The 12,726-nt window shown below is 33.0% G+C and overlaps 1 protein-coding gene across 3 annotated transcripts in view; it reads right to left on the bottom strand.

Moving 5' to 3' along the window:
• FCHO2 (FCH and mu domain containing endocytic adaptor 2) overlaps positions 1–12,726 on the bottom strand; it is a 126,901-nt gene that overhangs the window by 29,377 nt on the left and 84,798 nt on the right. For 2 of the 3 annotated variants that reach the window (XM_012462179.2, XM_012462178.2), the window contains exons 12-17: positions 9,293–9,350; positions 8,542–8,717; positions 6,527–6,538; positions 6,170–6,194; positions 4,591–4,633; positions 2,253–2,344 (exon numbers count right to left, since the gene is read on the bottom strand). In XM_012462179.2, coding sequence (XP_012317602.1) covers positions 2,253–2,344; positions 4,591–4,633; positions 6,170–6,194; positions 6,527–6,538; positions 8,542–8,717; positions 9,293–9,350 — 406 coding nt within the window. The remainder of the gene's footprint in view (positions 1–2,252; positions 2,345–4,590; positions 4,634–6,169; positions 6,195–6,526; positions 6,539–8,541; positions 8,718–9,292; positions 9,351–12,726) is intronic. The other variant, XM_064376043.1, reaches the window with a different exon arrangement.

Here is a 12,726-nt window from a genome sequence, read left to right as displayed (position 1 = left end):
TTATAGACTACATGGTATAAGATGCAACTGAAACTACTTTTCAGCCAAGTCATAATCAACATTTTAAAACATAACAACACTGGGATGCATAACTATGAGTTATTAACTGATTGGTTGAAATTATTTTTTAGCCTGCTTTAAGATGAGGCCAGTGATGAATTAAGATTGTGAAAGACACACAAGAGAGTAGGGTTGAGATCACAACCTGGATCTTGCTAAAATGTTAAAATGAGTACCTGGGTAGAGGATGTTAAGATGGGTGAGAAGTGGATTGCAAAGAACGGTGGGACAAAATTTAAGACTTGTTGTACCAAGCAAACAATAAAAATGAATGAAATAAAAATTTAAGATAAAATGCCTATTTCAAAATTTCACTTAGGGCCTGTTCTGTAAAACAGGATAATCTCAATTATGAATTGATTAGTTTGATCAATAATTATATTCTGTTCAAGTGAAGACAATAGTAATTACTATATAGCAGAATAACTATCTCTTTTGAACATCACTAACTTTTTTTTTTAAAGGCAAAATTTATAACATTACTTTTCATACTATATAGGCAGGTTTAAAAATGCATACTGAACTGAATTTTAAAACCAGCAAAAAGTTAATAAATGTTGTATCACTTCCTAACAGCTAAACATCAATGACCACACTAAATGAAAATGAACCATTTTTTACCTGAAGTGATGGTGATATGGGCCAAACATTCTTTAGATAGGTAGCAAAAAGGAAGAAAGAGTACTTTTATAAAAAGAAAGGGACTGTACTAGAGAAAATGTCAAGAAACAATGAGCTGAATTATGAAGAAATTTCTATATAACTAAAACATCTGTGATACCAATTTGAAAAATTTTATTAAAGACTTTAATAATTCATAATGGGATATTAACAAAATTTTTAAATACTGCTGAGAACTCCTCATTCTAAATACAAAATACCATTCTGACATTTTTACTAAACAAAAGAGAGATTTGGCAACCACATCAGTTTTTCCTGTACAATTACTTTCCTTATATAATATACACATAAGGTTAATTACATAAAACTAAATAGTAACAAATGATCAATGAAAAAGGCTATAATGCCACTTCAGATTATTATGTTCAACTATGTATTGACTGTTTCTTGCTGTTTTACAAGTACAGATTAACTTCCCTTCAAAGGGTCAAACAGTTCAGTGTTTAGGGTTAAGGTTTCTTATAATCCACTTATAGTTTCTTTTAAAAAATATTTTGTCTCTAAACAGTCTAATTTAAAAAACCAGTATTTAATTTTCAGTAATAAGATATTTCAACATGGCTTTTTTGTTGTTAATCTGCCAAAGTGCGACAGACAGAACAATGACTTTAGAATAAATAAGAGCCAGGTTTGAAACCTGTCTCCATCCTTTACTAGCTATATGATTTTGAAGAAGTTATTATTACCTCTGAGCTTTACTTTCTTCATCTACAAAACAGGAACAGTGAAAACAACTTCGTGCTGCTGTTATTGTGGTGAAATTAAATAGAATGTGTGGCACTCCTAACAATGTTACCTAGCATGAACCAGACAGATTTAAGTTCTCCCCACACGATTCCAGAGCTTCCTTAACTCCAAATACTGGATGGCAATTCTGAAGTCCCAGAGAATAAGGTAGAAGAAACTAAAATTGATTTTATTTTCTTGTTTTAAACAAGCAGTGGTTTCATTAAACATACATTTTGATGCCTGCTTTTTGACTAATGAAAAGAGAAACAATATATTCTTGCCAAAACAACAACTAAAAAGCATTCATCAACTTCTTTCATAAATTGCTTAGGAAGTGTTAAAGCCTTTCTAGAAAGCAGTTTGGCAGTAAGTATGATGGATATTATCTTGTGACCCATAAATTTTAAATTGATAAATTATTACAAGCATATTATGAGACATATGCACAAAATGTGTTATTTCTATGGATGTTCATAATACTAGAAAATTATATTTAAATTATCTATAAACAATAATAATTATTTAGATAATAATATGAAATGCCTGGAAATAAACATACCAATTTTAAAAAACACTTAGTATTTTACAAATTTGTATTAAGTCATAGAGTAACAGAACAAAACTAGAATAAAATCACTTTTATTTGGCAATACAAAGGATAAATTTTTAGAAATTTTGATCATTAAGTACAATGCACAAATAGAGAATAAAAGAGAAAAAGCAACTGAAGTATTCCTTATTTACAAAACAAAACAAATATATATATATGTATATATATTTACCTGATGATGACGAAGTTAGTGAAGATGAAGAAGATGAATCAAGAGAGGGTCCAAACAGGGGGTCCCAAGCAAGTAAATCACTGGTTCCTTTTCTACCATATTTTTAAAACAAAAATTTTAACAAAAGAATATTTTATTAGTATAAATTTGTAGTCCCTTATTTTTATTTCATAGAAAGAATTCTAACAGCTCAATATACAGAATTAAAAAGTTGGGGCCACGCACCATAGCTCACACCTATAATCCCAACACTTTTGGAGGCTCAGGTGGGAGGATCACTTGAGGCCAGGAGTTCAAGATCAAGCCTGGGCAACATAGCAAGACCCAATATCTACAAAAAATTTTTTTAAAAATTAGCTGGGCATGGTGGTGCATGCCTGTAGTCCTAGCTATCCAGGAGGCTAAGGCAAGAAGAGCACTTGAGCCCAGGAGTTCTGGGCTGCAGTTAGCTATAACTACACCACTGTACTCCAGCCTGGGTAACAGAGCAAGACCCTGTCCCTAAAAAAATTATTATTTTAAAATTTAAAAGTTGGATATTCTAGCAGTAGTATATGTGTAGAAATTAAGAGATATAACAGCCAATATTTGTTAGAAGCATAACCTAAGATAATGTGAAGTTAGCAGAGGAGAATGGGGAAAATTAATTCCCATTCATCATGCCTTGTCAGACTCAACAACCTTGAGGGCTCAAGTGTACATAGCACCCAATCCTAAACAGAAAATTTAAGTGGTATAAAATTGGGTTAAAATTATATAAGGCCATACTTATTTTCAAAGATGAAGAAAAAGAGTAAAGTGATTTTTTTAAGCCCTTAAGTACAGAAAGGTGGCTTAAATATTTCAATAGTATCAAACTACCATTATTTTTAAACATTTTAGGAAATCTTACACACACACACACACACACACACACACACACACACAAAACAGGCTCTATAATGAAAGTGCTGCAATTACCTAAGAGTACATCTGAACATACACCTACATGAAAGCACATTACACTTCATATGATAAAACCTAACATTGCCACTGCATAAATGATTCCTAAAAACAGGTTTAAACACTCAACAACTTATCTTTAAAAATGATACATCCAATAAATATCACCACTGTGCTCAATTAGTACCTCAAAAGTATCAAATAATTGCAAACTACCTATTTAATTAAGCCTATTTTTACTTGTGTTTTACATTAACTCTGGCCAGGCTTGATGGCTCATGCCTGTAATCACAGCACTTCGGAAGGCTGAGTCCAGGAGTTCGAGACCAGCCTGGGAAACATAGTGAGACAGTCTACACACACACAGACACAGACACACACACACATACACACACACACACAAATTTTGAAAAAAATTGGCTGGGAGGCAGGGGTGGGAGGATTCGTTTGAGCCTGGGAGGTTGAGGCTGCAATGAACCATAATCATGCCACTGCACTCCAGCCTGAGAGACAGTGTAAGACCTTGTCTCAAAACAGACAAGCAAAAAATAAACTCAGAGTATTCTTACAGATAGTCACAGAAGTAAAAAGAGACCTATGCAACATTGGCTTAACGTTTTTTATCTTTTTTAAGAAGAGCTGGCAACATGCCTTCTAGCCTCTCTCCCTTTTCAACTTGAGACAATTTTCTGTTTTGAAGCTTATGAAGTATACTATTTTACAAAGTCACAATCAAAATTGAAGGAAGAAATGAGAAAATTCCCATGAGAATAACCAGCTGAAATACAGATATGTATGAACTTAGGGTTTCATCATTTATTTAGAAGTAGTGAGGCTACCAAGGCCAACTGTGGTGAAATGGATTTTTTTTTAATTGTAAAAGGACATATTACCAAAAGAAATAATTTTAAACTTCTAAAAACTCCAACATAGCGTTTGACAGCTTAGAAAACAGGATGATTAATAAAACTATACTGTAGTTGAAACTGTAGAGTTAATAAAACTCTAGAAAAAAGGACAAAAGGATACTTAAAATGTTAAATGTGGTGTGGAAGAAGGGATGAATAGGTATAGCACAGAAGATTTTCAGGGTAGCAAAAATACTCTGTATGGTACTATAATGATAAATACACGTCCTTACACATTTGTCCAACACCAAAAATGAACCCTAATGTAAACTGTGGACTTTAGGTGATTATGATGTGTCAATGTAGGTTCATAGATTATAATAAATGTACCACTCTGGCGAGAGAATTTGACTGTGAGAGAGACTGGGCATATGAAGGGGCAGGGAGTGAAATCTCTGTGCTTTCTGAAATTCAATTTTGCCATGAATCAAACACTGCTTTAAAAAATAAAGTCTGTTTTTTTAAAAAAATTAAATATGGAAACTTACTCATTGGGTGGAGCAGATGGCTTTGATTTTGTTAACTCCTCATCTAATTAAAAAATTAAAATATGAAAAATTAAAGTCTCTTTATATTTCATAATCTGATATTTTAATAAAAAAGAAACTCTATATACATATCTCAACACTATAACCATTAACAATTTTCGAATTGATAATGTAAACACAAACATTAAGAAAAGGTAAATAAGAGTTTAACAAGTTTTCTATTGTGTACATTAAAATAACTGAAATTCTGCTAAATCTTTATTTCTTCTAGTATCTTTAGTAAGAAATTACCTGTCAATGAAACTATGATATTCATTAAAATTGCTGTTTAAGAAAGAGAAAATATGTGGGCTACGACTTTAAAAACTAGAAAAAATGTTTAAATATATAAATTCTGCTTAAGAATTTAAATTGATAAATCATGAATGCATTTCTCAAGTTCTAAGAATATTATTAGTGATTGTTATATTGACAAAAATTATTAACTCTTGAGGATGTCATATTTCGAAAAATTAAGAACCTTATAGCAACCTGAAGCAAATCTCTTTATAAGATCGTCTGTTTTGCTACCTTCTGCATTTGTAACATGCTTCATTTCAGAAGCAAGTGGTAAACAGAGGAATGGCATCATTAATGCAAAACTCACACTGGTGCATAAGCAATTTTTGCTGCACCTTCATGTTTTCTTTGCATCATTAAGCAATACCTGATGAATGCAAAGTACATCAATATGAGTAACTTCCACAAACTATGGAGGAGTATCACAGTACCTGATACCCACTCACTCTACATTCTTCACTTGGCTCAGTTTGGTTGGTTGTTCTGCCTCAGTATTTATTGTGCTACTCTTCAATATTTCTGCATTTTGCTCTCATCTCCACTACTCAGCACCTTCCATTTATCCTCATTTTCCTCACACCCCCTATTATTAAGCTACCATAACATTTATTTCAAGATAAAATCCTTACTTTTATTTATTTTGATATTTTAAAATATTTTAAACTGTGTTAGAATTTTTATTGAGATTGATGTTAAAGTTTTTGTTAAGTCTTCTGTTAACAAAATTACATAGCTTTTGAATGGGCTGCTTCAACTATTTTTCCCACAACCCTTGTTATTTTTAATGTATGATTCTGCAAAAGGTATTAGCACCCTAGAAAAGTTTTCAGTATAATTAAGTTTTTAGTATAATTAAATTATAATAGAATTTATAATTGTGAGCTAACTTAGAAATAGGTAAAGCTAAATATTACTCATCTTACAAATGCCTTCTGGTTTATAAGACAGTATGCCAGTGAAACAGTTTAACATTCTTAATCAGAAGGTATTTTTTGGCTTTGGTGATTCCTGAAAAATGTTGTAGCTGTATATTAAAGTTTGAGGCATGTCTCTTAGCTCTACAGGAAATAATACAGACAAGTTGCTTTTCTTTTTAAAATAATTATCCTTCTAGCCATTAGGTAGGGCTCATGACGAGAAAAGATCATTTATTGCTATAGCTACATAAGGCTAAAAGATTAACAAATTGCCTTATAAATTTTAATAGACATAAAATAAGCAATTCAAATGTCAGACTTACTAGACAAATTCCGATTCATCTGTACCTAAAAAAGAAATGCAAAATAGGTACCATAAAACAAATTAATTTAGTTTGATAATGAAATATTTGTAAAACATTAATACTGGGAACACAATTTGTAAAGTGTATTTACATTATACATATATATAGAAAAAAACTTTCAGTAGTTTTCGTTTTACAGTAAAAAAAAAATGTAGTTTTAACACCTACTGTTTTTAAAATATTAAAGCGATATCTACAGCAAAACACTAAAACTTGCTAATCTAAAAATTTAATACGAATATTTTGAAATTCAATCCTGAAAAATTACAATGATTTAAAAAGTCAATGGGCAAAAATATAAAATCTCGTACTTACTGGACTGTGTCGCTAGTAGTACATGGAAGAAAAAGAAAGTTACTTTAGAATTCTGAATACCGTATCTTTCTGCTCTAACAATTTATCATTCCCTATTCAATCATATCTAAACTATAAATACCTTAAAACACATACACTGTCAGGTGGGAAAAAGTTAAGCAAACTAGGCAGCAAAATACATTCAGATATAATCTTTTCTAACCCAATATTAACTATTAAAATTGTTCTGATTATTTTGAGTATGAATTAATACATGTTCATTATTTAACAGAAGAGAGAAGAGTACAAAAGAGAACATTTAAAACTATCCACGATCTCACTACCCAGAGATACATGGTACATGCTTTACATTTTGGTATATATACTTCTAGGCTTTTGTTTTAGATATTTACATACATATTTTCAATTAGTTATGCTCTTTTTTTAAATTGCATTTTAGGTTTTGGGGTACATATGAAAAACATGCAAGATTGTTGCATAGGTGCACACGTGGCAGTGTGATTTGCTGCCTTCCTCCCCTTCACCTATATGTGGCATTTCTCCCCATGCTATCCCTCCCCAACCTTCCACCCACCGCTGTCCCTCCCCTATTTACCCCTAACAGACCCCAGTGTGTAGTGCTCCCTTCCCTGTGTCCATGTGTTCCCATTGTTCAACACCCGCCTATGAGTGAGAACATGCGGTGTTTGATTTTGTGTTCCTGTGTCAGTTTGCTGAGAATGATGGCTTCCAAGTTATGCTCTTACATAATATAAATTTTTAATGGTTTACAACCTCATACTTCATATATACTCACCATCTTTTTTCTTTTGTCTTTTTCTTTTCTTTTGAGACAGAGTCTTGCTTAGTCACCCAGGCTGGAGTGCAGTGGCAACGCAATCTCGGCTCACTATAACCTCCACCTCCCAGGTTCGAGCAATTCTTCTGCCTCAGTCTCCCGAGTAGCTGGGACTACAGGCGCGTGCCACCACGCCCGGCTAACTTTGTACTTTTTTTTAGTAGAGACGGGGTTTCACCGTGTTAGTCAGGATGGTCTCAATCTCCTGACCTTGTGATCCGCCCGCCTTGGCCTCCCAAAGTGCTGGGATTACAGGTGTGAGCCACCGCGCCCGGCCCTATATTCACCATCTTTTAAGCAACTTTGTACTTAAACATTAATCTTAATGTTAAATAGTAATGGTACAATAAAACTTCATTTCAGAAATATTTTTGGTAGAAAGAAAACAGTTCTAAAACTAAATTCTGAAGTACATGACTAGTAGAAAACCACTATTTTTTTCCCAAACAAATATATGTAATTACTTAAAATATATAATTAGACAACAATATGAAATGGTGAGAACCTTTATTCTTCAATATCAAGAACAGATTTAATGTCAATCATGATGATCACATATAGACATAATTAACTGTTATTCTAGGACACGCTTTTTTCACATAGTGTAACATTTTAAAATTTAAAATTGACGTCAATGAGAAAAAAATTTATTGTGGTAATGTTTTATTTTCCCTTCAAATCCTATTAAATATTGTATTTTAGAATTGAGGAATTGACTGTTACCACTAAGAACAGTTAGTAAGATCTTTGCCTTTCCTTGTATGAAAAAATAAATGTTACAGTGGTAGACTGAAAAATAAAAAAGCAAATATATAATTTAATCTTTAAAGTCATTTTTATGGAATTCCCTCTTACATAAAGCTCACAAAACATAGAAGAAAAACTTCAAAATTAGATGAGGCAAAAATTAATACTGCCAATTCAAAGAATTCTACCTGAGACACACAGTACTATTTATGAAATGCAACAAATGGCAGAAATAGTGAATTTCTGACATTTTCATTTTCTTATAAAATACTTTCAAATGAAAGCAAAATTAAGCCAAACTCAATTTCTTTGCCTGTATAAAAATTATAAACTAAGTATTTCCTCAGCCAACATGCTTAACAATTGCTAGGTAATGTTTGACCAGACACAGGTAGATAAGAAAAATAAAAACAAACATGTTCATACTTACAGATATTGCTGGGGACAGTGTTATATTCCCTATAGATACTTTTAATTCATCCAAAGAAGCCATTGCGTGATGTGAGTTATTTGGATGGATAGGCTTAATTTCTATCCGATACTTCTTTGGTTCTTCATCTTCAGAGTCAGAATCACTAGATGAATAGAAATGGTTCTCTTTGGTATGTGGGTTTCAGTTAAAGAATTGTTTTAAAATTACCTAAAACAAATAACCAGTTTTTCACACATTTATTTTAAAAAAGGAATGAAACCTTTAAGAGTAAAACAGACTTTAACAGAAATAAGACTACTAACTTTTATTAATAAAAACATGTCAAGGCAGGGTGTGGTGGCTCACACCTGTAATCCCAGCACTTTGAGAAGCCAAGGCAGGTGGTTCACTTGAGGTCTGGAGTTCAAGATCAGCCTGGCCAACATAATGAAACCCCTCGTCTCTACTAAAAATACAAAAATTAGCCAGGCGTGGTGTGCACGCCTGTAATCCCAGCTACTTGGGAGGTTGAGGCAGAAGAATCACTGAAACCTGGGAGGCAGAGGCTGCAGTGACCCAAGATTGTGTCCTGCATTCCCTCCCAGGCAACAGACGAGACTCTGTCTCAAAAAAATAAAAAGTCAAATGACAAATAAGAAATCACATTTTAAAAAATTGGAAAAGGCTTTAAGTAATACATGATTTTCTCATAACTGTCTACTTATATGCCAACATAATCCATAAGAATGCCCAGATGATGAAAGGATATCATTCTGATTTGTTTCTGGTTTAATACTGTAGCCTTCTTCATCTACATCGGGAATGTTCTAAAGGAAAAAGAAAAAAAATACTATAATGACAACTCCAATGTACAAAATTATTAGAGATTATCAAAATAGCCTCAAGTATTACTAAGGAACCAAACCACTTATCAAATATTAACAGGTTAACAAAATTATTAACATTGAAGAAAAATTACATCTTTTTTAGTTAATTAACTTCAAATCACACTCCATGCTTTGGACATCTGAAGGAGGAAAGACCTGCAAAATGAAACAGGAGAAATACAACTCATAATTTCAGGGCAAGAAATTACCAAGGTGGAGACAAATTCAGACTGTTCAAAATCTACAGTTTTTGTTATAAATGAGGAAGAATAAGTGAGTTTAAAAAATACTACCATGTGATTTGAAAGCTATTATCAAGCTAAATATTCTGATTGTTATAAGCTCTACGGAAATACAAAATCTAGCGCCTCCTTAAGCAGTTTAAAGTCTGGATGAACTACCTAAGACAAACCATTAACAGCTGCCAACATCCCATAAAGAGTGACAACCAGATACCATGTATCTCATGAGAGGCAGCCCTGACAAAACCAGAGCAAAAAAAACTTGAACCTGAACCTGATCAAGCCTCTAGATCTAAATGCCAATTTAAATAATATAAAGAAGTAAAACATAATACAGTAGGGCAACATAATCAGCAAAATTCAGACTAAAGGAAACTATAAAACAAACCACCCAGTCTTGCCAATAAAAACACAGAAAGCTAAATAGAGAAGGAGGGAGGGGGAACCTATAGATCAAGAGACTTAAGACATATCAACAAATTCAAACAAAGGATAATAAAATGGACATCAAATATAAATATAAATTTGAAAATACTAAGGAGTTGTAAATTATTTCTAGATGTGATGATATTGTGGTTATGTTTTAAAGATATATGTAATGTAAATTCAGATGAAATTATATTATTCTAGAATTTGGGCAGAGGAAATGGATGGGCAGGATTGGCTAGGGCAAGTTGTTGAAGCTTGACTGATGAGAGACAGCCCCAACATGAGAGATCATGATAGTATTATTAACATATATATTTGCATTTGTTTAGAATTCTTCAAAATATAAAGATAAAAATAATCTAGCTGGGAGTATTAAAAAAAAGCAGAAGTTGCCTAACTATTATGACTCAGAAATTAGTTTTAATGCATTTTAACAGCTTCAAGAAGGAGTTTTCTGGTCACATCATAAAATTCCCATTGATTGAAAGAACACTGCAAATAAGGAGAAATAACATACACAAAGACACGGACAGATAAACAAACGTTCAGTTCAGGTGTTCAGAAAAAGATTTTTTTCAAGTTAAAGGGAACTGGGCATGCCTGAAAGCAGAAGAGGAGCCAATAAATACTACAGATATCACAGATATGAGAGATAAAATGAGAGCAAGGTACTCTAAGAGTCAAGAAAAAACAGGGTAAGACAAAGAGGCCCCTGTTCCTCAAGGACTAGGAGAAGATAAAAAGAAGAGAACAGGTATTTGGATAGGAACAGTAGCAGCTTTGTGGATAATCAATTTTTCACTCAAATTCTCAAAGTAAAAAATAAAAGGTTAAGACTATATGTATCATTGGGTGTGGTGTGGTAAAGTGAAAGGAATGAGAATGTAAATGAATGGAAATACAAACCATAAGCAAAAAACAAACAAAACAAGAAATAAAAGAATACCAAGAAAATTAAAACTACATTAAGACACCAAATTCAATAGCTTGAAAATATCCTTTGTTGGTGAAGCTGTGGGGGAAATGCACATTCATACTTTGTGAATATTTAAAAAAACTGGCACAAACCCTAGAGAGAAAAATTTGGCAATGTGTAACAAAACTACGTATATATTCACTCTTTGACCCAGGAATCCCATTTCTAGCAATTCACCCTGAAGACACAGCTCCAACTATTTAAAAATACATATGCACAAGGTTATTCATCGAAGATTATTTGTAACCTGTAATTATTAGAAATTACCTAAAGGTCCAAGCACAGCTGAATACATGGTACATACACAAAATGAGGTAGAGCCATCCCTCTGTATCTGCAGGTTCAGTTTCAGTATTTACATGGATTCAACAAACCACAGATTGAAAATATTTTTATTTTATTTATTTAGTTAGTTTTTTCAGACAGAGTCTTGCTTTGTCACTCAGGCTGAAGTGCAGTGGCCCAATCTCAACTCACTGCAACCTCCACCTCCCAGGTTCAAGTGATTCTCCTGTCTCAGCCTCCCTAATAGCTGAGATTACAGACATGCACCACCACGCCCACATAATTTTTGTATTTTTATTAGACATGGAGTGTCACCATGTTAGCCAGGCTGATCTCAAACTCCTAGCCTCAGGTGACCCACCCACCCAAAGTGTTGGGATTACAGGCATGAGCCACTGTGCCCAGCAAAAATATTTTTAAAAAATAAAAAATAAGCTGGGTGCAGTAGTTCATGCCTGTAACCCGAGTACTTCAGGAGGCTGAAGCAGAAGGATTACTTGAGCCCAGGAGTTCGAGACCAGCAATATACTGGGCAATATAGTGAGACTTCATCTCTACAAAAAATTAAAACATCAGCTGAGTATAGAGGCATACACCTGTATAATAGCTACTAGGGAGCTGAGGTGGGAGGATTGCTTAAGCTTGGGAGGTAGAGGTTGCAGTGAGCCCAGATGGTGCCACTGCATTTCAGCCTAGGCAACGGAGCAAGACTCTGTCTCTAAATAAATAAATAAATATACAAAACATGAATCTTTTAAAAATACAATAAAACAACTATTTATAATATCCATTTACATTGTATTAGGTATTATAAGTAATCTAGAGATGATTGAAAGTATGACAAAGGATGTGTGTAGGTTATATACAAATACTATGACAGTTTATATAAGGGACTTGAGTATCCAGTGATTCTGGTATCCTAAGGGGGTTCTAGAACCAATCCTCTAAGAAACTGAGGAATGACTATACTATGCAGCTGTTAAAAGAGAAAAAGAGAATGAGAAAGGTTTGTATGAACTAATATGGAGTGACTGCCAGGAAATACTGCTAATTTTTAAAAAGCCAAGTAGTAAACGACATATATAGTATTATAACTTTCAAGAAGGACAAATAAAAACATAAACATACTCCATCTACTTATTTTAAAAAAAACACAGAAAGGATAATTAGAACACAGTAAAGTTGGTTACCTACAAGGAAGGGCAATGGGATAGAAGGGATACAGGAAGGAGGAACACTTCTCTAAATATGGTTTTGTGGTTAGATAAGAAAATACTTGATATTTTGGGGCAATATACACTTAAGTATTTAGAGACAAAGGGCCAGAATACATTTAATTTGTGCTCAAATGGATCAGAAAAAATATTATACACACATATATAAA

This window comes from Aotus nancymaae, unplaced genomic scaffold (genome assembly GCF_030222135.1).
Source record: "Aotus nancymaae isolate 86718 unplaced genomic scaffold, 86718_ANA_hifiasm-v0.15.2.pri h1tg000014l, whole genome shotgun sequence".
NCBI classification, from domain to species: Eukaryota; Metazoa; Chordata; class Mammalia; order Primates; family Aotidae; genus Aotus; species Aotus nancymaae.
The sequence above is the reverse complement of the archived record's forward strand: the minus strand, read 5'-3'. Positions and strand labels throughout refer to the sequence as shown.